The sequence below is a fragment of the Antechinus flavipes genome, chromosome 5 (assembly GCF_016432865.1).
Source record: "Antechinus flavipes isolate AdamAnt ecotype Samford, QLD, Australia chromosome 5, AdamAnt_v2, whole genome shotgun sequence".
NCBI lineage: Eukaryota > Metazoa > Chordata > Mammalia > Dasyuromorphia > Dasyuridae > Antechinus > Antechinus flavipes.
The window spans coordinates 221,715,013-221,739,636 of record NC_067402.1 but is presented as its reverse complement, the minus strand read 5'-3'; the positions used below and the strand labels follow the sequence as shown (position 1 = coordinate 221,739,636).

The 24,624-nt window shown below is 37.1% G+C and overlaps 1 protein-coding gene across 1 annotated transcript in view; it reads right to left on the bottom strand.

Moving 5' to 3' along the window:
• Positions 1 to 24,624, bottom strand: part of TESPA1 (thymocyte expressed, positive selection associated 1) — a 47,386-nt gene that overhangs the window by 3,272 nt on the left and 19,490 nt on the right. The window contains 10 exon segments of the mRNA XM_051963604.1: positions 6,326 to 6,422; positions 6,966 to 7,939; positions 8,733 to 8,840; positions 8,843 to 8,940; positions 9,921 to 10,019; positions 10,588 to 10,624; positions 11,735 to 11,788; positions 12,372 to 12,421; positions 20,450 to 20,492; positions 21,247 to 21,457. Coding sequence (XP_051819564.1) covers positions 6,326 to 6,422; positions 6,966 to 7,939; positions 8,733 to 8,840; positions 8,843 to 8,940; positions 9,921 to 10,019; positions 10,588 to 10,624; positions 11,735 to 11,788; positions 12,372 to 12,421; positions 20,450 to 20,492; positions 21,247 to 21,409 — 1,723 coding nt within the window. The 5' untranslated portion in view covers positions 21,410 to 21,457.

Here is a 24,624-nt window from a genome sequence, read left to right as displayed (position 1 = left end):
AGGAGTTGAGGTGGTCAACCTCTTTTACCCCATGATTCTCCAGCTGTGGCTCCTCTAGGGCAAAAGTTTAATCTTGGGATGGCTTTCCTGTTCTCTCTGGCTGATCTTCAGTTCATGTTTAGAAATGAAGTCTTAACCCCAGTCAAAATATATCTAAAAGTATCTAGTAATAGTTACCATGATATATCTCAGGGGTATAAAGAAATACTTTTAGAACATCCACTCTTGGGGAATGGCTAGCATGCTCTGCCTCTCCTCTCCTAACATAGAACATCAAAAGTTGACTTTAGGGATTGAATGAATCTCAAACTTGATTTCTTCAAGTGCCTCAAGGGCTGTCAATACAAAGAGGGATTAGACTTGTTTTGCTTGGCCCTAGTAGGCAGAACTGATAGTGTGATCAGTGGAAAATTCAGAGAGATAAAGGTCTACTTGAAATAAAAACTTCCCAAAGAACAATTTACAAAGAAGTAAAGACGGACACTCATGAATAAAATTTCTTCTACATATATATATATGCTTTCTTGAAATTTTTTGAAACTTGTTATATATTTTGAATCCTCCCTAATGTTCTGCTGGACACATGACAATGTTCTCTTTTGGTTTGTAGCCTTTTCTTGATTTTCTTTTTTCTTATTCTGTTTCTTTAGATAAAATTAATTTGGTTTTCAAAAAAACATCCCAATAACTATACCTTTCCAAAATGAAATAAGCTTATCAGATCATACATTTCTTATTACTAGAAGTCTTCTTGTGGAAGCTAGATGACAATTTGTTGGGGATAATGTTAGGATTAATATTTAAATGTGGGTTGAACTGAAGATCTCTGGGGTCTCGATGCCATTTGAGTTTTTTGGGGCTTTGAGGCCTTCAGTATTATACAAAGTCTGGCCCTGTCCTGGTTCTCTTGAAGGTGGGAACTGTCCAAAGAATAGACACTGCCTCAAGTAAAAGTAAAAAGGGAAATATTGCAAATTCAAGAATATGCAATCAGTTAGCATTTATTAATCATTTTCTATGTGCCAGGCACTCTACTAATGAGGTGTTTGAAAGGGGTCTTTCTCAGAGAAGGGAAGACATGGAAGAAGGCCCTCTACTTTCAGGAAAAGAAGGTATCAGATGAATCATCTGAGCTTGGAGCAATTGGAATGGATGAGATGATCCTGTTAGTAATTGTCAGAACCTCCCCTCTCACCTCTTCCCCCACATAGACATGCCATATAGCTAGAAGTATGTGCACAGCTGCACTCTGACATCATGAATCCAGGGGAGATAATTGCAGGCTGGGGGAGGCAGAGGTGGGATTGTTTTTCATTGATTAGAGACCCTGCTTTACTTATTTGTGCCTTTGGTGGAACAGAATGAATAATACTGTTGCATATTTTTAATAGGTCTTTAATCCTAGAAGTACAGAGCTGTCTTTAGAACTATTTGCTTTCCTACTATCTCTTTAGCCTGGAAAGGTTGAGGGGATCAAAGGAAGAGAAGAAAACTCACTGCTTCTGGAAAGAGGCATTGGTTGTACCAAAGACTGGAGTGTAAGAAGGTCTGGTTAAAGTTAAGGAGTTATCATCTTATCTCTCCCCTTTCCTCAAAGTAGGACTATATACCAGGGGAATCGCAGGTTCATATGTAGAATGCTTGATTTGGATGACTTCTTATAAATTATACCTCCTGAGTCTCCTATTGTAGAGAAGGAAGCTGAAACTCAGAGATGGGATGCTACTTGCAAAGTCCACACAGGCACTTTATAATAGAACCAGCACCAGAAATGGGATCTTTTGATTTCAGTAATGTTGTTTTGTCCTGGGAGGAATTTTATTAACATAGAATTACACATTTAGATAAAAAAGAGACTTCAGAGACTTCATCCCACAGATTCTACAGAAATTGAGGCTCAGAAAAGGCAAATGATTTGTTCAGGATCACAAAACAGCAAGTGTTTAAGGTGGGATGTCTTTTTGAATCCAAGTCCAGTGCCCTATCAATTGATTCACATTGCCTCCCATTTTTCCAAGATCTCCAACGGAAAAATGTTTCATTATGAATTTTTGTTGCTCCTTTTGGAACTTAACTATTTCATTTCAAGACTTTTCAATTATATTTTCATATGTTCTAACTGAAACATAACTTCCGCTGTGGATGTCCATTCATGATTCCTTTTCTGGGTATGATCTACCCAATTTCTCTTCCTAACTTTCTATATCTTAAGAAAATGGTCGGAGAATAAATGAACACTTCCTATAGATTTCACTGATATTCTCAGTTCTGCACAAGGGATCCAGAGAGACTCTTTGTCACTCCTCAGAACAGCTCATAACTGCTACATCTGGTAACTCAAGAAAAATCTATTTAAGCATTTACTATTGCAAGTCTGACACCTTGTGGGGAAAGAGCTGTTGGACACTTTAAGATATATAGTCAATTCAAAATTATTTTCCTTGTTATACAGGGTATTAGAGATTCATAGAGGATAATAGCTACACGAAACCTTACTTAATCTAGTCCCCTTGATTTTACAGGCCCATGAAAATGAATTTAATTGTCCAGTAGGAGAATGGAGACTAAATCATAGATCTTGACTCCACACATAATATCCTCTTTCTTTATTCCACAAAGTAGATAAAGGAATGTTGAAGAATTACAATGATGTCAGACATTCCAAATAATTCCCCGAATATTTCTATTTCTCTTCAAAATTTCTAAAAGAAAATTAAAATCAAAGCTGTGATTTCATCTATGTGGGGGAACTTCCTCCATAAAGGTCTTTTCTGTAACTTGCATGCAGTCTTAGTAAGTTGCTCGGGACACTGAGAGTATCAATTGCCTTGGATCATACAATTAATATTTGTCAGAGGCAAGACGATTTCAAAACTGGCCATCTATATATTATTCCAAGCTGTCTCTCAGTAATATTTTATATGATGACTTTGTGGGCAAAATCTTGATATATTCCAGTTTGTTAATGCTCCTTTCAAAATACAGGCAAACCAAAATTGACATGAAACTCTAGATGTGGTCACTCTAAGGTAGAATATGCTTCTTTCAGTTTGGACTTTGTTAATTCAGTTTAAGGTCACCTTAACTTTTGGAGTTGAGGTCACCTTAACTTTTGGAGTTGACAAGCCAAATTGTTGATTGATATCTATTTGGCAATCTACAAGTATCCCTTGGTACTCCTTCTCCCACTGGAAGGACTGCAAACGTTGTTTTTTTTTTTTTTTTCATTCTGTATTTGTTGGGTGACTTTTTTTGGATTTAAGCTAAGTGTTCACATTTGTCCATCTGACAATTTCATCTTGAATCTTTAGGCTATAGATCTCTTTTTAGTCCCTAGCTTTGATCAGCTTTCTTAGTTCTTTCTTTTCCTTCCATTGCTATTCTCAGCCTCCTATCTGAATGAATCCCTTGGCTCTCTTCAGTCTAGTTTACCCACTCTGCAGCAACTCTTAGCATTTATCTCTAATTGCCATTAGCAGCTACTTTGTTTATTTACACACAAGTTGCCCCAAATATCCAATAATGAATTCCAGAGAGACAGACTGAGAATAGTGCATGGAAAGCTAGGGTTGCCTATCAGGAAGATGAAGTTCAGGCCCTTACTCTGACACGTAATGCGTGACCAAGGACACCACACTGATTTTCTCAGTACCCTCAGGCAATTTTCTATGACTTAAAATTACAGAGTAGATCTCCATGAAGGCAGCTTCCATTCTAGGATTTACCTACATTAATTAAAACACAGGTCAATATCTATCTATCTATCATCTATCTTTACATAGATATGAAGAGATATATTTGAATGGACCTATGATTTATATTAATAATTGATAGCCCCAAATGGCAAATTATCTTTTACCTTTTTTGTCTCTTTTGTCTTTCTATTTTGATATAGATAGATCAATTTGGAAGAGCCTGTGATTTATATAAATAATCCCAAACAGCAATTTTTTTTTGGGGGGGGGACTTTTTTCCTCCCTCTCTTCTTCCCTCCCTTCCTTCCTTCCTTCCTTCCTTCCTTCCTTCCTTCCTTCCTTCCTTCCTTCCTTCCTTCCTTCTTCCTTCCTTCCTTCCTTTCTTCCTTCCTTCCTCCTTTCCTTATTGCTTTTTCTAAATAAAGTAAAAAAGAAGTAAAGTTCAAAGTAAAAAAGTTCAATGAATGGGCACCTTTCACTTTAAACATGTTCCTCTGAGAAACTAGCAGTATTCTTTCCTTCCTTCCTTCATTTCTTCTTTCATTCCTTTGTTCCTTCCTTTCTTCTTATTTATCTATCTCAAAGTAACAGAAGTAAGGTGAGGATAATTTGCTGTTTTGGACTAACTGTTACCACTAAGGTTCCCCTACTTTCACACACTTCCTCTATAGTATAGGGGTTTGCAAAAAAAAGTGGGTTGCATAGTAGAAAATATTTCTTAGTGCATATCAGTTTGGATTTCTCTGTTCCAAATCTTCTATATAAATGTTAATGATGACTAGAAAGATTTTTTTGGGCAAAATCAGGAAATTGGAGAAGCAAGAATAAAGGGATTCAGAATTCTAGATTAAAAAAAGATAGAACTCAGAGGCAGGAGGCAAAGGAAAGTAAATCAAAGAAGAAAGAATTGAGAGTTCACATAGAACTAAGAGATATGTCACTTAGAGAGTTAAAATGAACTTTTCATATGGACAAATTTAAATCCTGAACTTGGGTTCAAAAAACTCATCTGTGAATACAGGATGAAAAAGCATGGTCTGACTTGGTGATAACTACAGCAACTCCACCCCCATCCCCACCCCTGTTCCCGCAAAAACATCAAACAACAACTCCAAGATTATTTAAGTGAATTTACAGTTCATGAGTCAACAATATGAGGTAGCACTCTCCAGTGCCAATGCACCTTAAAATGCATTAACAAAGGTATAGTGTCCAGAATGAGAAGGACACCCCTCCATCCCCCCCTCCCCCCACCCCAGTCATAATATACCTGGCCCAGTTCAAAACCCTTTGCTTAGAAGGAGTAGTGAAAAATTTGAATACATTGAGATGAGGGCAACTAAATTGATAAAAGATTCAAAACCAAAACCATGACTGGTCAAAGGAATTTAAAAATGTTTAGTTTGAAGAAAAAACTCAGAGCAGACATTATCATAGGATCTGGGTTTGGATTTGGAAGGGAGAATAAATACAATCCACTTCTCTATCTTCTCAGGTGAAGAAATTGAGGCAATGAGAGGTTAAACTGTTTTCTTCAAAAGCTTGGAAAGTTTGGGCAACTGGGTACCATAGTGGATAGAGTACCAAGACTGAAGTCAGGAGGACATGAGTTCAAATGGCCTCAGACACTTAACACTTCCTAGTTATGTGACCCTGGGCAAGTCACTTAACCCCATTTGCCTCAGGGGGAAAAAGTTTGGAAAGTTATCATATAAAAGAGAGAGTTGATTTATTTTCAGAGAGTAGAATATAGACCAGTGAATAAAAGTTGTATGGAGGCAATTTTTGGCTTAATTTAAAGAAAGACTTTCTATATTGGAATGGTTTACAAGTGGAGTAAGCCTTGGGAGATAATAGGTTCACTATCATTGGTCAACTATCTTCAAATGGATTCTGGATGATGATTTTTTTAATATGCTCTAGATAGCAGTGTGGTTGGGTTGAATTGAGGGTCCTTTTCAGCTAAGAGATTCTATGATTATATAGTATGGCTTGAGGATTCTATGATTATATAGTATGGCTTGAGGAACACCTGTCTGTCTAAACTGGGGAAAGAATTGGGAAAGCAGACCCCTGCTTCTTTGGTGGCTAGAATGGGAATATCAGGGCATTTCAGCCTGGGCTATGAGGAGGAGGTGGGGACAACTGGGTAGGAAAGACATATTTCATAGGGAACTATAGAGAGAAAGGATTGGATTAAAGATAGACTGACATCTATATCAAAGACAATTTGAATAAACTTGACAAAGATAATCTCAGTTCCTACTGCTTATGTCTGCTATCATCATCTACAAGAAAAGTGTGTTCTACTCAATTCTCATGCCTGTGTTGAGATAGCTTTCATTATTCTGAAGATACTCAACCCAAGGTGTTTGTTCAAGATAAAAGAGTTATGAGAGAGGAGAGCAAGGAGATCCTCAATTCTATAGCTTCAAAAAAGGTCTAAACCTTGAGTGATGATACCAGAAAATATCAGACATGATTCCAAAATATGGAAGTTTCCTCTGGCTTCCCAAGTGTTAACTTATCAAGTGACATTGAAAATAGGTTTCAAGGGGATTTGAATCTTTGGCTCTCTCACTTTAGGGACTCCCAGGGACCAGAATATTTTTTTCTTGAGGAATACTTACTCCTGTGCTTCCATCCAGAGATGGCTTGGGATAATGGGCAGAGACACTCAGGTTCAGGGGCCCAGTTGCACTCTTCTTCATCACTATTGCTATGTACCTAATGGCAGGAAACATACGGAGTTGTATTGGGTAAGGTTGGTCCTGGTGGATAGTGTAATAGGGAGGCTAAAAACTATTATCAACCAGAAAGCCTAAACTTACTTATATGGGACAAAGAATTATGATAAAAGAATTCAGGTTCATGGTCTCTATTTTTTTAAAATGTGAAGTATATATAGAATCATATGCATATAGCATAGTTGACTGAGTCAAATGATTGGGTACCTTTTTGTATGCAGAATCCTACTATTGGGGCTCTCTATAAAGAAAGAAATGAAGTTAAAAATTCCATAATCTGTCCAAATTCTAAAGAAGGACAAAATATGGATTTCTTTCAGCTAAATGTATCCTTAGGGATGCAGGACACAGCTCTACATAAGTTGCTTGTAGAAGTTAGGGTTCTCAGAGAGGGAACAATCTGATTTTCTTTTGACTTTTATATACTTAGGTTCCATTTCTGTCATAACACTCAACAACATAACTGTCAACCCTAGGACAAGGATAAAAAAAAAACCCTTTCTTTCCAGATTTTTTTGCTCACCTCCTCCAAATCCAAGGAATCCCGTTGCTGTTCAGTGAACCTCTGAGGTATGGTACGGAGTAGGGCTGAGCCCATTGAGGTCTTCCCCAATTCTTCCTCAGGGGTGACCTGTTCTAAAGAGCTGACTCTCCTCCCCTTAATACCTTCATAGTTCCTCTGGAACAGCCGCCTTCTTGCTTGTCCTTTAACACTTCCAGAATACCTGTGGCTCTTGCAAAGCTTCAGGGAACTGTTAGCATCCTGCTCCTTGCTTAAATGTGTCTCCTTTTTGATTTGCTGGTTCCACAATTCTCTCTTTCTAGCACAAATCATCTGTTCCTTAGTCTCTGTGCTCCACTCTAGACCTCCTCTAGTCTCTGGCTTTGCCATCTCACTGTCTGTGCAGTGGATGGATTGTTGAGTAGATGCCTCCCAAATATGTGGATTGAATACTGCAGGGGGTTGGTTAGTGGTGAAAGTGTTATCCCATTTAGTGTTTCTCTGTTCTTCCAGATCCCCATTGTCCACAGTTTCTTCCTTTCTTTTGTCCCTGCAATAGGAGGGCTTAGGGATAAGTCCCCCAGTTTGAAGAGTTGAGGGAATTTCCCACTGAGTCTCAACTCTGGAGCAGGGATATGGAGCAGTCTTTCCACCTGTCCCCACATGAAGAGAAAGCCTATCTTCCCTCATTCTGTCCATTACTTCCCATACCACTTGATCTAGACTATTTCTTTTAGTCGAAGCAGAGGGTGGAGATGGTCCAACCCGAGGGGTTGTATACAGGCACATCTTGGATACTGCTTTCCGAAGGCGCTCCACAGGGGATCGGGCCTCAGGTTCTGGGGGATGGACCCGGATGAGGGGTGCATCAGCAGCACTGGGCCAGAACAATTGAGATGGCATGAACTTTTGGACAGGGGTCTTGGACACATAGGAGTAAAGGCAGAAAAAGGCATCAGCAGTGGTGGCCAGTGTTTGCACTTGCTTAAACCGACCTGTGGACACAGGGATAGAAGGCAGTGAACATGATGATGAATCATCAATAACTTCTAGGATCCCCTTGGAAACCTCTGGAGAAAGTCTGAAATCACTTAGGAAACTTTCCAGAATGATTAAAAACAAAGGCAGGGTACTGACTAGCTTCCTTGGCTGAATTTGTAATTCAGAGAATCTCAGAGTTCTCCAGGTCCCCAGAGGCTATCTGGGCCAATCTGTATCTGAACAAGAATAATCTCTTCTACAAATACTCCAACAAGCAGTCGCTCAATCCCTTGCTTGAAGATCTTTGTTAATGGGGAACTCACTCCTTCTTGAGAGAGCCCATTACACTTTTAAAAAGCCTTGTTAGAGAAATTTTTCTGAGTTGAGCTGTTCCAAGTTCCACCTTAGAGGTTAAGCTCAGTGCCTTTTCTACTGTGCCATTCAGCCTCGAATCACTTTTCTTCCCTGATCCTGACTGAGAGAAAATGGATCTAAATTATATTCAAAAAGACTGCCCTAGTATAAGGGGAAAATCCCAAAGATTTAGAATAAGAAGAGGCTGGTTCAAAATCCTGCTACTTGCTACCTCTATGATCTTAGCTAAATCACATCACCCCCTCCCTTCATTTTCCTTATCTATAAAATAAGAATTTGAATTTAATTCTAGATTATGTCAGACCTTTAGGAATCCAGCCAAGAAATACTGGAATGTATGGTCAAGAAGACTGCCTGCCTGGACTTAGAGCATTCAGCCTTGATGGGGGGATGAGGGAGGAGAGTGGAAGACTGACCTTCAGTGACACTTACTGGCCAGCATCAAGCAGGGGTCTTCCATTTCTATCCTTTGTACCTGAGCCTTTAGAAAGACCTGAAAGTCAATGCCCTTTGCCTGGGAGGGGGTGGTGAAGAAGCGGCAGGAATTCGAGATGCGGCTTTATGATTGTCTTGAGCAAAGCCCAGGCTGAAGAGGACATCTTCTGCATCTTCCTGAACTTTGTCCAGAATCTCTGAAATGCTATGGAAACAGAAAGATGGAGCCAGTGAAAGTACCCTACGTCAATGAGTTTTATTACTCATTGTAATGAGTAGGAGAAGAAAGGAAGACAGACAGGCAGGCAGGCAGAGAGGGGTGAAGGGAGGAAGGGAAGAAATGAAGGAGAGAAGGAAAAAGACAAGGAAGGGAGGGAGGAAGAAAGGAGGGAGGGAAAAAGGAAGGGAGGGAGAGAAGGAATGAGGGAGGGAGGGAAGAAAATCCATTTTGCATCTTAGCTTCTATACATCCTAGCTGGGCCAATCATCTCACCTCTCATATTTTCAGCTTCTTTACCAGTAAAAGCAGTTATACAATCTAATTCCACAAGGTTGTTATGAAGAAAGTATGTTCTAAATCTTAAATGACTTAAAAATCTAAGCCCATGTTCTTTCTCTGCCTGCTCCTGCCACTAGGACTTTAACTGCTCAATAATTCCATCTGCAAAATAATCCCTTATTATTCTAAGGATGTATTTGCACCCAAGTCTTTCAGGTATCCTTGCTCCCCATTTTCCAATAAAGAAACTGATGCTCAGCAATGTTAAGTTATTGGCTTGAGGTCACGTAAATTGTAAGGTGGGAATGTGATTTAAAAATCAAATGTGCTTCTATAAATATTTATTTTGACTTGTTTGTTTTTTTTACTGGCACCATTAAGGCTACTTATTAACTAGTCAACTCTCAGTCCTGCAATGTTACTATGTTAGTGTTGCCTTTTCAAGACTATTAAGTCTAATGCTCAAAGGGTGTTTATTTTTCAAATTGGACTCAAAAAATGAGATGGGACGCGAAATGAATGAGTTGTGATCATTCATTCTATATTAATTCCTATTTGTCAATTGAGAAATGATTATTTGAACCTCAGGAAATAGGTCCTAAAAGGAGACTGAAAAAAGAAGAAGGCAGACTCAAAGTGGCTTGAAAGTTTTGCTTCCATTCCCAAGCCTGCCATGCATTTCCTACCTTGAACTGGTTTTATTGGTTCCACTGGTCATATTACTAGATGCCATACTGCAGCCAAGATTGAATAGATGTCCTGGCTTGGTTGTCTCCAGGAAACTCCTGCAAGGATTAAAGTTGCTGTTGTCAACCTCTATTCCAAGAAGTTCCATGTATTATAATTCTTCCCTAGGGTATTCTCAGCAAAATGGATGATGGCAGTAGTGTTGGGAGTTATGATCTAATTGCCACCTGGATCCCCTTCTGCATATTCCTATCTCCCATTGGACCCTCCAAATCCTTATCTGGATATCACTTCAATTCCCTCTTAATGTCTTTTTTTCCTCTATCTGGTTACCTCAGTGTTCATATGGACCACTTTCATCCTCCATTAAGTATTCTCATTCTCTTCTAAGCAAACTCATTCCTTCTGGTGGATATCCTCATACCTAGTCTATTTATCCAATTTGCAAGAGCTGTTAGTGGCCAGAAGGACCACAGAGTCTCACTGGGTATTTTTGAATTCCATGGGCAGTATTTTCAGTGTGGGATGGTGTAGGCCTATGACATCAGGCCAGGGTAGCATGAGGAATATGTATTTGGGGTGTTCTACAGGAGAGATGGAAGTATCCTGAGCCCACCTGTCTGGTTGCCAGGCAAAGCATTCCTTGGAATGGCCTTCATCACTCACCTGGAAAGGGGTTTGCCATTGGATGCTAAAAGAATTGCTGAGGGGTAGAGAAGAAAGGAAAGGAAAACAAGGAAACAATGAAAAAAGTGGTCAGTTTTCCATCTTGTCCCAATCTGACTGGCCAGTCATTCTTCCTTTGTTCCTTTCTACTTCTACCTAGACCACCTTTTATATTCCTGTTTTTCGTCTCTGAGAGCAACTACTCTATTCTTCTATCAGTTTAATGAGAAGGAATTGTAAACTGAGTGGATGCTTATAAATTGGGGAGTGGCTGAATTAGTTATGATATATGAATGTAATGGAACATTATTGTTCTATAAGAAATGATGAGCAGACTGATTTCAGAAAATCCTGGAAAAACTTACATGAACTGATGCTGAGTGAAGTGAGCAGAATCAGGAGAACATTGTACATAGTGATAGCAAGATTATGTGATGATCAATTGTGATACCTAGCTCTTGTATAAATCAATACATTGATTCATGATAATTCCAATAGACCTGGGATGGAAAATGCTATCTGTGTCCAGAAAGTACTGTGGAGATGGAATGTGGATTGAAGCATACTATTTTTCACCTTTTTTATTTGTTTGCTTTTTCTTGTATTTTTCTCCCCTTTGCTCTGAATTTTCTTTTACAACATAACTAATATGGAAATATGTTTAAAATGATTGTACCATGTATAAACTATTATCAGATTGTTTGCTATCTTGAGAAGAGGGAAGAGAGGGAAAGGGAGAAAATAAAATTTGCAATTCAAAATTTTACAAAACTGAATGTTGAAAGCTAACTTTATGTGTAATTGGAAAAATAAAATACTATTAAACAACAGAAACTTAAAGTAATTTGCATTAATATGCCACTCCTTTGAGAACCAATTTTTAAATTTATTTTTAAAAGCGTAGATATAGGGATGCTAAGGGATACATTTCTAATAGCAGAATTTCAAAAAGGGTTGTGTGTATGTGTATATGTATGTATGTATTTGAATTGTAGGCTTTTCTACATAATTCAAATTTCACAATGTTAGTGGTAGACCCCATTAATCTAAAGTAGAAAATTACCCTAATCCCTCACCAGACCCCACATGCTAAACCTGTTCTCTTAATAATCCCCTTAGATTCCATCCTATACCCTTTAGCTCTTACCCTCTGCTCCCAAGGTCAAGTCATCATCAAAACTGGCTTCATGGCTGGGACATCCTTAGACAAAACCAAAAAACCAAGAGGATCTCAGCCCAAGGAAACTTGCTTTTCCAAGACATAGGAAAATAGAAGGATCTCTCTCTATATATACAACCATATACATGCAAATAAAATCATAATATATAAAACTATATATAAACTCATGAGTAAATAGGCATACTTATACACACAAATGAACCATGAATCTATGCATATTCATGTTTAAATATACATCCTTCCCCTATTCCCTGCCCCCACAATCAATTACCCACAATCACATATACTGTGAACTCCTTAAGAGAAGGGATTATCTATTGCCTTTCTTTGTATCCCTAATGCTCAGTACAGTCTCTACCACACAGTAGGTGCTTAATAAATATTTATTGACTGATTAGTAATATGAAGAAGAATACATTATGCTGTCATTTGAAAAATGTACATGGAGAAGATCAATTGACCCATACTTTGAGCTATTTGTAATCTCCTACCTGAGCTTCTAGAGATCAATGGCATATATTTGCCAGAAAATACATAGTTTTTTAAAAAAAAATTAGTCAGAATTAACAAAGAGAACAAGGAAGCAAATAGATTTAGTGCTCACCACCATAGATGGACAGATTGAGCTCTTCAGGAAACCCTTCCTCGGAGAATCTGAAATACAGAAAACTGAGGTTTGTGCTACTTTATCATAATGATCATAGAATTTTCCTGGGAGCTAGATGGCCACTCATGTGCTAAATGAAGTAAGCAGAATCAGGAGAACATTGTAAACAGTAACAGAAAAATTATGTGATGATCCATTGTGGTAGACTCAACTCTTTTCAGCAATAAATTGATCCAAAACAATTTCAAGAGACCTGGAATGGAAAACGCTATTTGCAACCAGAGGGAGAATTATGAGATAGAATGTGGATTGATGCATACCATTTTCACCTTTAAAAAAATTCATTTGCTCTTTTTTGTGTTTTTTCCCCTTTTGCTCTGAGTTTTCTTTCATAACATGACTAATATGGAAATACACTTAAAATGTAAATATATAAACTTTATCAGATTGTTTGCTATCTTGAGGAGAGGGGAGGTAAGGGAGGAGAAGAAAAGAAAATTTGGAACTCAAAAATCTTACAAAATTGAATGTTGAAAATTATCTTTACTTGTAATTGGAAAAATAAAATACTATTGAACAACAATAAAATGAGCTTCTATTCAGATGGTTTCTCCAACTTCTCATTCTTTGTATCTAACTCTAGTCTCTCTCCTGAGTACCAGTATCACCAAGTGTCTTTTGGATATTCCTAACTGGATGTCCCAAAGTAATCTTAAATGCAAAATATCCAAAATCAAATTCATCTTTTCCAGCAAATTCTCTCTTCACCCCAACTTCCCTATTATTGTCCACAATACCATCATTTTCTCAATTGCTCAGGCTTGCAGCCTCAGAATTCTCTCTGACAGAAACTATATTTTGTCATTTCAACTTTCACATCTCTCATTATATGTCCCTTTTCTTCACTTACACAGACACCACTATAGTTCAGATCCTGCTCATCTCTTGCCTTCTCCATTCTTTAAGTCTTCTTCATTGTTTAGTCTTTCCAATCTCCCCCTATTCATCTGCCAAAGTAATTGTCCTAAAGATTCAGGTTGTCCGTATCATATCCTACCCTTACTCAAAAACAAACAAACAAACAAAAACAAACCAAACATTCATTATTTCCTGGATTCTTCCTGCCTTTCCAAGTTTTTGTTTTTGTTTTTATCGTACTCCCATAAATACTGTGATCAAGTTCTCCACTGGCCTTTTTGCTGCTCCTAGCATATGACACTCAATTTCCCTTTTTCATACCTTTACATTGGCCATTGCTCATCATTGTAATGCTCTCCTTTGTCACTTCTACTTTAAGTTTTGTTGCCTTCACTCATGAATCAGTTCATATCCCTCTCTCAATCTTCTTTTTATATCGGGTGTGTTCTTCCCTATTAGAATGTGAGCTTTTTGAGGATGTGTTTTTGCCTTTCTTGCACTTAGCATATTGCTTGGCTCATAATAAGTATTTAATAAATGCTTCTTGATTGGCTGATTTCCCATGTCAGGGAGCTGTCAGGTTTCTCATGTTGTGCAAGGAACAGCAAGGAGTGTTTGCTTCATATTCCCACTGAGTTGACTCTTGATTGAGGTTAAACTAGAGATATAGATTAACTAGATTTCAACAAAGCTTTTGACAGCATTTCATGCTTCCTTAAGGGTGGTGAGCTATGGGCTAGATGATTATATAATTATATGATTAGGTAGTTTCAAAACCAGTTGAATGATTAGCTCTATATGGAAAAATGTTGCCTATCAGATCTATAGATAAGGGAACGGTTTATGACTAACCAAAACATAGATAGGAAGTAAAGAGATAATTTTGGTTACATGCCAACAAAACCAATATAGCCGAAATTAAAAGTAAGACTAGGGGAAAAAAACATTTATAGTAAGTTTCTCTGACAAAGGTCTCACTTCTTAAATGATTGTGGAATTGAATCAAACTTATAAAAATAAGTAGCATTCTCCACTTGATAAATGAGGAAAAGATATGAATAGGCATTTTTTCAGAAGAAAGAATAAAAGTTAAGAATAATCATATGAAAAAAAAATACTCCCAAATCACTAAGAATTAGAGAAATGAAAATTAAAGCAACCCTGAGATATGACTTTACATTTATCATCTTGGGTAATATAACAGAAATGGAAAATGACAAAAGTTGGAGTAAATGTGGGAAAATGGGTACACTAATACACTGTTAGTGGAATTCTGTTCCAACCATTCTGAAGAATAATTTGTAAGTATATCTTTGATTCATTGTGCCACTACTAGCTCCATATTCAAGAGATCAAAGAAAAAGAAAAAGGACTCATATGTTCAGAAATATTTATATAAGCTCTTTTTGTGGTAGCAAAGAAATGGAAATTAAAGGGATGCCCATCAATTGGAGAATGGCTAAACAAGTTGAGGTATTGATTGTGATGGAAAACTATTGTGTAGTAAGAAATAAGAAAGGGTGGTTTCAGAACTTGGGAAGACTTATATGAACTGCTGCAAAGTGAGCAGAACTAGGAGAACATTGTATACAGTAAAAGCATTGTAATGCTAATTAACTGTGAAAACTTGACTATTCTGAGCAACACAATGATCTACAACAATTCCAAAGTGCCATTCACTCTCTGAGAGGTAAACTTTGATACAGATTAAAGCATTTCTCCCACTTTGTCCCTCCCTCCCACTACTTTCATTTTTCTTGCTCATGGGTATTTCTTTTTTTGTATTGTGGTGAATTTGGAAATGTTTTCCACAATTTCAAATATATAATGGGTATCAAATTGCTTGCCTTCTTAATGAGTGGGGAAGAGGCTGGAGAGAGGGAGGGAGTAAACTGGGAGCTCAAAATAAAAGAAGTAATTTTTAAAAAAGAATAATTTACTTCAAAGAATGGTTGGTAATGAGTTAAAATTACAATGAGAAAGGTCCTTTGAAGAATCTGTCCTTAGTTATTTTTTCCATATATTTATTTTTGATTAACACTAGAGATGAGGGCCTAGATGACACATTTAAAAAATTTGCCAATGATGACTATTAGAACAGGCAGCTTTTGTATCAAATTACAGAGTTGATGTGAGAAAAGATAGGCAAGAATTTTGAGCTGAATCTAATATGATTATAATAGAATAAATGAAATAATCAACTATACAGGCAACATGGGGAAGGTGTGATTAGATATCAGTTCATCTGAAAGATAAATGAGGCTTTTAGCAAACTATAATCTCAAAATGAGTCAACAATAAGTGAGATAGCAAGCCAAGAAAAATCCCCTTAAAACTCCCAACCCCCCAAACTTAATCTAATCTAATCTTTGGCTACATTAAGAGTAGCACGGTATTCAGAACAAGGGAGTACTATCATACTCTGCTCATGTCAGTTTAATTCTTGTGCCACATTTTAGGAAGGGCATTGATAAGTTGCAGAAATCCCATGGGAGAGCAATGGGGATAGCAAGTGACTTCAGAATCTAAATATTTGTGGAAAGAACTAGGGATGGTTAGCCTAAAGAAAGCACTATAGCTATCTTCAAACATTTGAAGTTCTGTCATTTGGAATAAGGATCAGAAGGCAAAGAGAAGTGGGTGAGAAAAGCAAAGGAGAAGATATAGGAGTAAGTTTTAATTATTAGAGCTCCCTAAAAGTGGAATGGGCTCTGTCAGAACATTTTCAGGTCCCTATCACTATAAATGTTCAAGCAAAAGCTGAGTACACTTTTGATGTTGTTTCTGATTTTGTTGTAGGGTTAGAGTAGTAAATAGTCTGAGAGGTCTTTTTAAATTTTGAAACTGTGATTCTATGAAGTATCATAGTATTATTCAAATTCAGGTCTTCTGACTTTAAAACCAGTAGGATATCTATATTCTTATGTTGACATGAGAATTTATTGGGTTCAATTGAAAAGATAAAGGGGCTTGGAGAGAAAATATTGACACTAACAAAGAGAACCAGCTCCCTAGTATGTGCAGTGTTGATTTCCCATGGCTAATTTTAAATCTAAGAGAGTAGGAGGGATGATATGCTTCTTATTGCTTCAAAGAAATCCTTATGTAATCCTATGATCTCTTATTTACAACAATTCTACTGTTGCAGGTGCTCAAAGATTGTCATAAGATTTTAAAATGAGCTCCAGCTAAATAGATTACATTGTAGGAATACCACAGGAACTATACTTTTTTTTTTTCTTTTTCTTCCTTACTTGCTTTCTTCTTTCTTTCTCTCCAAGTAATTGGGGGTAAGTTATTTGCCCAGGATCACCCATCTAGTAAATGTCTGAGGTTGGATTTGAACTCAGGTCTCCTGACTTCAGATCTTATGTTCTATCCACTGTGTTATCTAGAACCTCATAGAAATCCATAGGTTCTACTCTAAAATCAGTCTGGAAATATCCTTTGGATGATCTATTGTTTTGTATTAACCATGCCATAACTTCCCAACTTATTTGTTTTAATCAATATATTATTTTATTTTTGTGTATTTTAGATAGAATTTACATTTTCACATGGATTTATGACTTGAGTAATTTACTCATTATAGTTACTTTGCCTTCTAATTCCAAATCATAAAAATCCTCTGAATATGTAGAGCAAGTATTATCAGTCCCATTTTATTAGATGTGGAAATGTGATACACATAAGTAAAACACCTTGCCTATGGCGGCATTGCTAATAATTGTCAGAATTGGGATTTGATTTCAGGTCTTCTGTCTCACTGACCCTCATAAATAGCAAGCAGAATATTTGGATTAATACTAATCACAACCCACATCTAATACCATATACCAAGATAAGGTCGAAATGAGTTCATGATCTAGACATAAAGCATGATATTATAAACAAATTAGAAGAACATAGGATAGTTTACCTCTCAAATCTGTGGAGGAGGAAGAAATTTATGACCAAAGAAGAACTGGAGATCATTATTGATCACAAAATAAATACTTTTGATTATATTAAGTTAAAAGGTTTTGTACAAACAAAACTAATACAGACAAGATTAGAAGGGAAGCAATAAATTGGGAAAACATTTTTACATTCAAAGGTTCTGATAAAGGCCTTATTTCTTTTTTTAAATATTTTATTTTATTTTATTTAATAATAACTTTATATTGACAGAACCCTTGCACTCGTCTCTGTTCCGATTTTTCCGCTCCCTCCTTCCACCCTCTCCCCTAGATGGCAAGCTGTCCTATATATGTTAGATATGTTGCAGTATATCCTAGATACAATATATGTTTGCAGAACTGAACAGTTCTCTTGTTGCACAGGGAGAATTGGATTCAGAAGGTAAAAACAACCCGGAAAGAAAAACAAAAATACAGATAGTTCACATTCGTTTCCCAGTGTTCTTTCTTTGGGTGTAGCTGCTGCTTCTGTCCATCATTTATCCATTGAAACTCAGTTAGGTCTCTTTGTCAAAGAAATCCACTTCCATCAGATTACATCCTCATACAATATCGTTGTCGAAGTGTATAATGATCTCCTGGTTCTGCTCATTTCACTCAGCATAAGTTCATGTAAGTCTTGCCAGTCCTCTCTGTATTCATCCTGCTGGTCATTTCTTACAGAACAATAATATTCCATAACATTCATATACCACAGTTTACCCAGCCATTCTCCAATTGATGGGCATCCATTCAGTTTCCAGTTTCTAGCCACTACAAACAGGGCTGCCATAAAGGCCTTATTTCTAAAATATATAGAGAATTGACTCAAATTTATAAGAATTAAAGCCATTCTCCAATTGATAAATGATCAAAGGATATGAACAGACAATTTATAGATGAATAAATTGAAACTATTTCTACTCATATGAAAAGGTGCTCTAAATCACTATTGATCAGAGAAATTCAAATTAAGAGAACTACACACTTCTCAGATTGGCTAAGATGACAGGAAAAGATAATGATAAATGTTGGAGGGGATATGGGAAAACTGGGATACTAATACATTGTTGGTGAAACCATGAATGGATCCAACCATTCTGGAGAGCAATTTGGAACTATGCTCAAAAAGTTATCAAACTGTGCATACCCTTTGATCCAGCAATGTTTCTACTGGGCTTGTATCCCCAAGAGATCTTAAAGGAGGGAAAAGGACCGACATGTGCAAAAATGTTTGTGATAGCTTTTTGTGTAATGGTAAGAAACTGGAAACTGAGTGGCTGCCCATCAATTGGAGAATGGCTGAATAAGTTATGGTATACGAATGTTATGGAATATTATTGTTCTCTAAGAAATGACCAACAGGATGATTTCAGAGAGGCCTGGAGAGACCTACGTGAACTGATGCTAAGTGAAATGAGCAGGACCAGATCATTATACATGGCAACAACATTACGATGTTCATAATGATCATATGTGATCATCAATTCTGATGGATGTGACTCTCTTCAACAATGAGATGATTCAAACCAGTTCCACTTGTTCAGTGATGAAGAGAGCCATCTATACCCAGAGAGAGGACTATGGGAACTGAGTGTGGTTCATAACATAGCATTTTTACTCTTTTTGTTGCTGTTGCTTGCATTTTATTTTGTTTCTCTTTTTTTGTTGTGTGGCACGATAATTGTATAAATATGTATGCATATATTGGATTTAACATATATTTCTACCATGTTTAACATAGATTGGACTACTTGCCATCTAGGGGAGGGCATGGAGAGAGGAGGGAGAAATTGGAACACAGGGTTTTGCAAGGGCTAATGTTGAAGAATTGTCCATGCATATGTTTTGAAAAATAAAAAGCTTTAATTAAAAAAAATAATAAGAGAAATGTGAATCATAAAAAAAGATTAATCACAGGCACAAAAGTATCTCCTGATGGTTGTTATTGTTGTTGTTTAGTCATTTTACTTGTGTCTGACTCTCTATGACTCCATTTAGGCTTTTCTTGGCAAAGATACTAAAGTGATTTGTCGTTTCTTTCTTAAACTCATTTTATAGATGTGGAAATTGAGACAAACAGGTTAAATAATTTGTACAGGGTCACAGCTAGTGTTTGAAGCTGGATTTGAATTCAAGTTTTCCTGACTCCAGGATTGGCACTTTATCCACAGTGCTATTTGCCTGCCTGTTTTCTGGCATGAGGTATTAAAGAAATGGTTTCAGAATGTGTAGACTTTGTACTCTTAAATGAAGCTTAATTATAGCATCCAGTCCATCACTTTGACCTTAATATAAGTCTCTCTTTTGTACTTTAAGAAATTTTCATTTGTATGTTTTATTGATGCTTTTGTTTTTTATAACAGTATTTCTTTATATATATCCCGTCCACAACAGAAGCTTTCCTTGCTACAAAGAAAAACATGAAGCACAATCTAATCTATAGTAATTTAAGGTGATGAGATTTAGATTTTGAAGTGATCTTATAAAGCATATCATTTAGGTCAGCCTACTCATTTATGCAGAAGAGGAAATTAAAACTCAGAGAGATAAAATGTTCAATGTAGAGCAAAACCCAAATCTAATTTTCTTTGTCCTATGCCATGGAAGAAGGAGATGCCAAAAATATTTTCTAACTTTATGCCTATATCTATATCTATGTCTATATATTTATTTCTATGTCTGTTTACTGTGCCTAAGATTTCAAATATTTAGCTTGAGCACTCCATCTAGTTCTCCTCCTAGCTTCCCCAGAAATACTAATTCTAGAAAAAAAGTCTTCCTCTAATTTTTATTTTCTCATCCAATATTCTTGTTCCATGCACAGCTGAATTATTCTTTAGGAAAAATTATTTAGATTTCTGTCTCCCTTTACTTTAGCCCACAAATCCCCAGAATAATAAATAAGAAAATTGTAAATCCCAAATCAGGGCCACTTAGCCATTCAGTTCCCAATTCTAATCCTTTCTGCCAACCTACATCCCAATCCCAAACTCAAATCCTTACTTACATCTTAACTTGCAAAACTCTAGGCCCATATTCCATCCATTAGTTCTAATCCTAAAGTCTTGCATCAAAAGTAGGATACACTTTTCAATCTTAAGCACTCTCCTACAGTCTCTTTCCAAATTCAGAGAGTGAAAGTTTAAGGTAGGAATTAGGGAACTCATCTCTTTCTCACTTTATCTTGCCTCCCACAGGCCATGCTTCTGTACTTACCCACAGTCCTGCAGCCAATCTTCAATCTTATTTGTGGGACTTTCTAAAGAAATCAGAAATCAGTAAGACTAAATCAGTGAGAGAATCAAAGTAAACTAGTATTCTTTCCCAGTCTGATCTTCCCACCTTCCTCTACCTGCCTCATTATCAATAGCCACACAATTCAGTCTTAGTGACATAGTACTTTTAGTACTTAGACTTGTCTTTTCTTTGAAAGATTCAATACAATAAAAGTATTATTTCTCTTGTTTAGTTGGATGACTTTCCCAATGTAAGCTAAGTGACTACCTTGGGAAGTAGGGCAATGTTTATTTCTGAAGAAATAAAGGTGCTTGTCCAAAGTCATACAGAAATTCTATTGTTGAGGAAAAAACCAAGAATCCAGATCTTTCAACTCCTAGTACAATGCTCTTTCCATGGCAAGTTATAATAAATCAAATTAGTTCTAGGGCACTAATTACTCGCAAGGCTGAGCTCTCATATTTTAGTATCCTAATAGTACTTCCTCATTGCCAGATCCCTTAACATTGATTGTCTGCTTCTCCTTCTGATCTGTTCTCACTCACTCACTCACTCACACATTCATACATTCATTCATCCACCAAACACTTCTATTTACCAGCTTTTATGGACAAAGTATCCCCAGTATCCCCAGTATCCCCACCTGTTCTTAGCCCTCTGACAGTGGTCAAAATAAGGCTTTATACTCTATTCTCTGTCCAGCTGTCCCTAGCATTATTTTCCCAGAGGAGCCCACTCTGATGGCTTCAAGTCCTTTTGAATGCTTAACTTCTCACCTTCCAAGAAAACATCATCCAGGTTGGGAGGCTCAGGGACTGGAACATCTTGCAGGGCAGCTGCTGCCTCCTCTTCTAGGATCTGTGTCTGCCAGTTGTGGGTCTTCTGCAGCCACGCCCGCCGCTTTTCCCAGGATGTGGGACTGAGCACAGAGCCCTCCATGACTCGCAGTGGGACTTCAGAGCATTCCACAGCTACAGGGAGGCTGATCTGCAAGAGGAGCCATAATGACATCTATCTGACAAGCCAAGAAACCTCTACTTCCTAGTAGCTCATCCCATTTACCACCTAGCCATACCCCACTTTAGCTTGCAATTACTCAATTCCAATAACTTGTGATGGAAAGTTCCATCCATATCCAGAGAGAGAACTATAGAAACTCAATGTGGATCAAAATATGATAGTATTTTCACCTTTTATTGTTGTTGTTATTTGTTTGCTTTTTTTCTTTCTCATTTTTTTCCATTTTGATGTGATATTTTTTGCGCAGCATGATGACTATAGAAATATGTTTAGAAGAATTGCACATGTTCAACTTATACTGATTTGTTCGCTATCTTGTTGCAAAGGGAAGGTGGGAGAGAGAGGGAGAAAATTGGGAACACAAGGTTTGCAAAAGTGAAAACTATCTTTGCATGTATTTAGAAAAATGAAATACTATAAAAATAAGACAATTCTTAAATTAAAAAATCAATTCCATACCATTGAGAGCCAGCTTTCCCCCAGAAGGAATAAGAGAACTGGGGAGAAAGAATGAGACTAATTTCTCTTTCTACAAATCTTCCAACATGAATTTTGTCTAAGTATCTCCTTGTTAAAATTCTTTGATTATGGTTAATGATTATATAATAAAAATTATGATGGCTATAAGAATTATGATGTAGCTGACCTTATATTTGTATTAAACATTAGTTTGCAAAATGGTATATTGTACAATATTTCACTGAATTTTTGTAATAATGCTGAAAAAAAAGGCTTCTTAGAGAGATTCACTAACTTCAGCTATAAAATGAAGAAGCTGAAATAGGGAGTCTCGAAGGACACTTCTAGTTCTGATATTCCATGAGTTTTTTATTCTGTGACTTGCCTCCTAGTTGCTCGACTAGATAATGGCAGAGTTGGGACTATAAACTAAGTCTTCAGAGTCCCATTCTAGAATGTATTCTCCTTTTAAAAGTGGAAATATGGAAAGAGTGGTAACAGGGTCAGTCTTGGGGATCAGGAAAATGTAGCTTCAAGTCTTAACTCTGAAAGACACTTACTATGAGACCTTGCACTGGTCAAACCTTCTAATATTCCAGGAGATTTTTAGTTTGGGAAAAATAATTGATCTCCACCACTGGAAGGATTTTCCATGTGTAGAGTTCCTCACATTAATCAGATCCCAAGTCTGGACACTTCTCTTCCCTACATCTTCCAAAAAGACAAAATTGAAACCCAACAGTCAACCTTTTGAATAAATGATGGCTTACATACTATAATTTGAAGAGTCCTGAAAAGGTACTCCTAGAACTATAGAATTTCTTTTCACAATACCTGAAATCTTCCCACTAAAATTTGTTATTTTGCTTTTTTTTTCTTCAGTTTTTTTATTGTGATTTTCCCCTTTTGTTCTAATTTTCTCTCCCAATACATGGAAATATATAAAAAAGTATAAATACATTTTTAAAAAATAAAATAAAAATTTATTTTTAATCTTTTTTTTTGGATTGTCAACATAGATGTAGTAAATAGTGTTTCAAACTAAAAGTCAAGAGATGAGCTCTAATCCTATTTTTACCATTGAGATGCTCTATGCCTAAATTGTCTCCTATGAAGAAGGGAATAATGATTCTCTGGTCTGTTAGAAAGGAACAAATAAGATAATGTGAGCACCAGCATTCTCTAACTAGCTAACTCAAAAAACTAATACCTTACGCAATTGTAGACAATATCTTAGAAAAGGTCATACAATTTTATAATTGAATGGTCCCGAGTTCAGTTTCCCAAACTTTCTCATTCTTAGTGTCTTGCTATCTCTGTAAATTTTTCTCAGTGCCTTTAGAACAAAAGAAATACCCAACACTGCCATTTACTAAGTAGTTTGCTCAGAACTTTAAAATTTCAAATATCCTTCAATGCCCCCTGTGAGTTCACATGGTTTAAGAACCATGAATTTGGTCATGGGATTATCAATTTACCAATAGAAAAGACATTTGAAGTCACCAAATCCAATGCTCTCCTTTTATAGATGAAGAAATCAAAATACAGAATGTTCATGACTTGCTCAAAGTTACACAGCTTATATATGACAGAGACATGATTGGAAACAAGGTTTTCTGCCTCTAAATAAAGCCTTTTGCCCATTGTATATCATCTCCTTTTAGTCCATCTAATCTGAATCTTCTAGATATCCGAGCAGAGGGCAAAGGACAAGGACCAAGGGCCAAGGGACAAAGGGCAAGGGGTCCCTTCTGGAAGACCGACCATTGGATAGGACTGTTACTCTGAGCAAGAATATTTGGGGTAGAGATATTTGCAAAGTATAGCTTACAGAGTACAAAAGAGAGAGAGAAAGAGGGAGAGAGAGGAAGAGAGGGAGGGAGAAAAAGAGACAGACAGAGACAAAGAGAGAGAGATAGAAAGACAAAGAAGCAGAGGAAAAGGAGGAGGAGGAGGAAAAAGAGAGAGTGACAGAAAGAGAGAAGAGACAAAAACAGAGAGAGAGAGACAGAGTACAGATATGGTTGTACTGAGAGAGAGTAGTATAACTCTTATCTCCATAAATCTTTCAAGTAGAAGCCATAACAATATGGAGAATAATTGCTCTACCACATTGGCTAAAGACCATGAATCCAGGTGTGGGCATGGATGTCATTCTGTGTGTGTGTGGGTGTGAGAGAGAGAGAGAGAGAGAGAGAGGGACAGAGATAGCGATAGAGGCACACAGAGACAGAGAGACAGAAACAGAAAGAGAGACAGAGGCAGAGAGAGAGACAGACAGAGAGAGACAGAGAGAGAGAGAGACAGAGAGAGAGAGAGAGACAGACAGAGAGAGAGACAGAGACAGACAGATAGAGACAGACAGAGACAGATAGAGAGACACACAGAGAGAGAGGCAGAGAGAGAGAGGGAAAGAAAGAAAGAAAGAGAAGAGGGAGAGAGACAGGGAGAGAAAGAGAGAAAAGGAGGGATAGAGACAGAGAGACAGAGAAAGAGACAGAGATAGATAGACAGAGAGAGAGAGACAGAGACAGAGAGAGAGAGAGAAAGAGAGAGAGGGAGAGAGAGAAGGAGGGAGAGAGAGAAAGAGAGGGAGGGAGAAAAAGAGACATACAGAGACAAAGAGAGAGAGATAGAAAGACAAAGAAGCAGAGGAAAAGGAGGAGAAGGAGGAG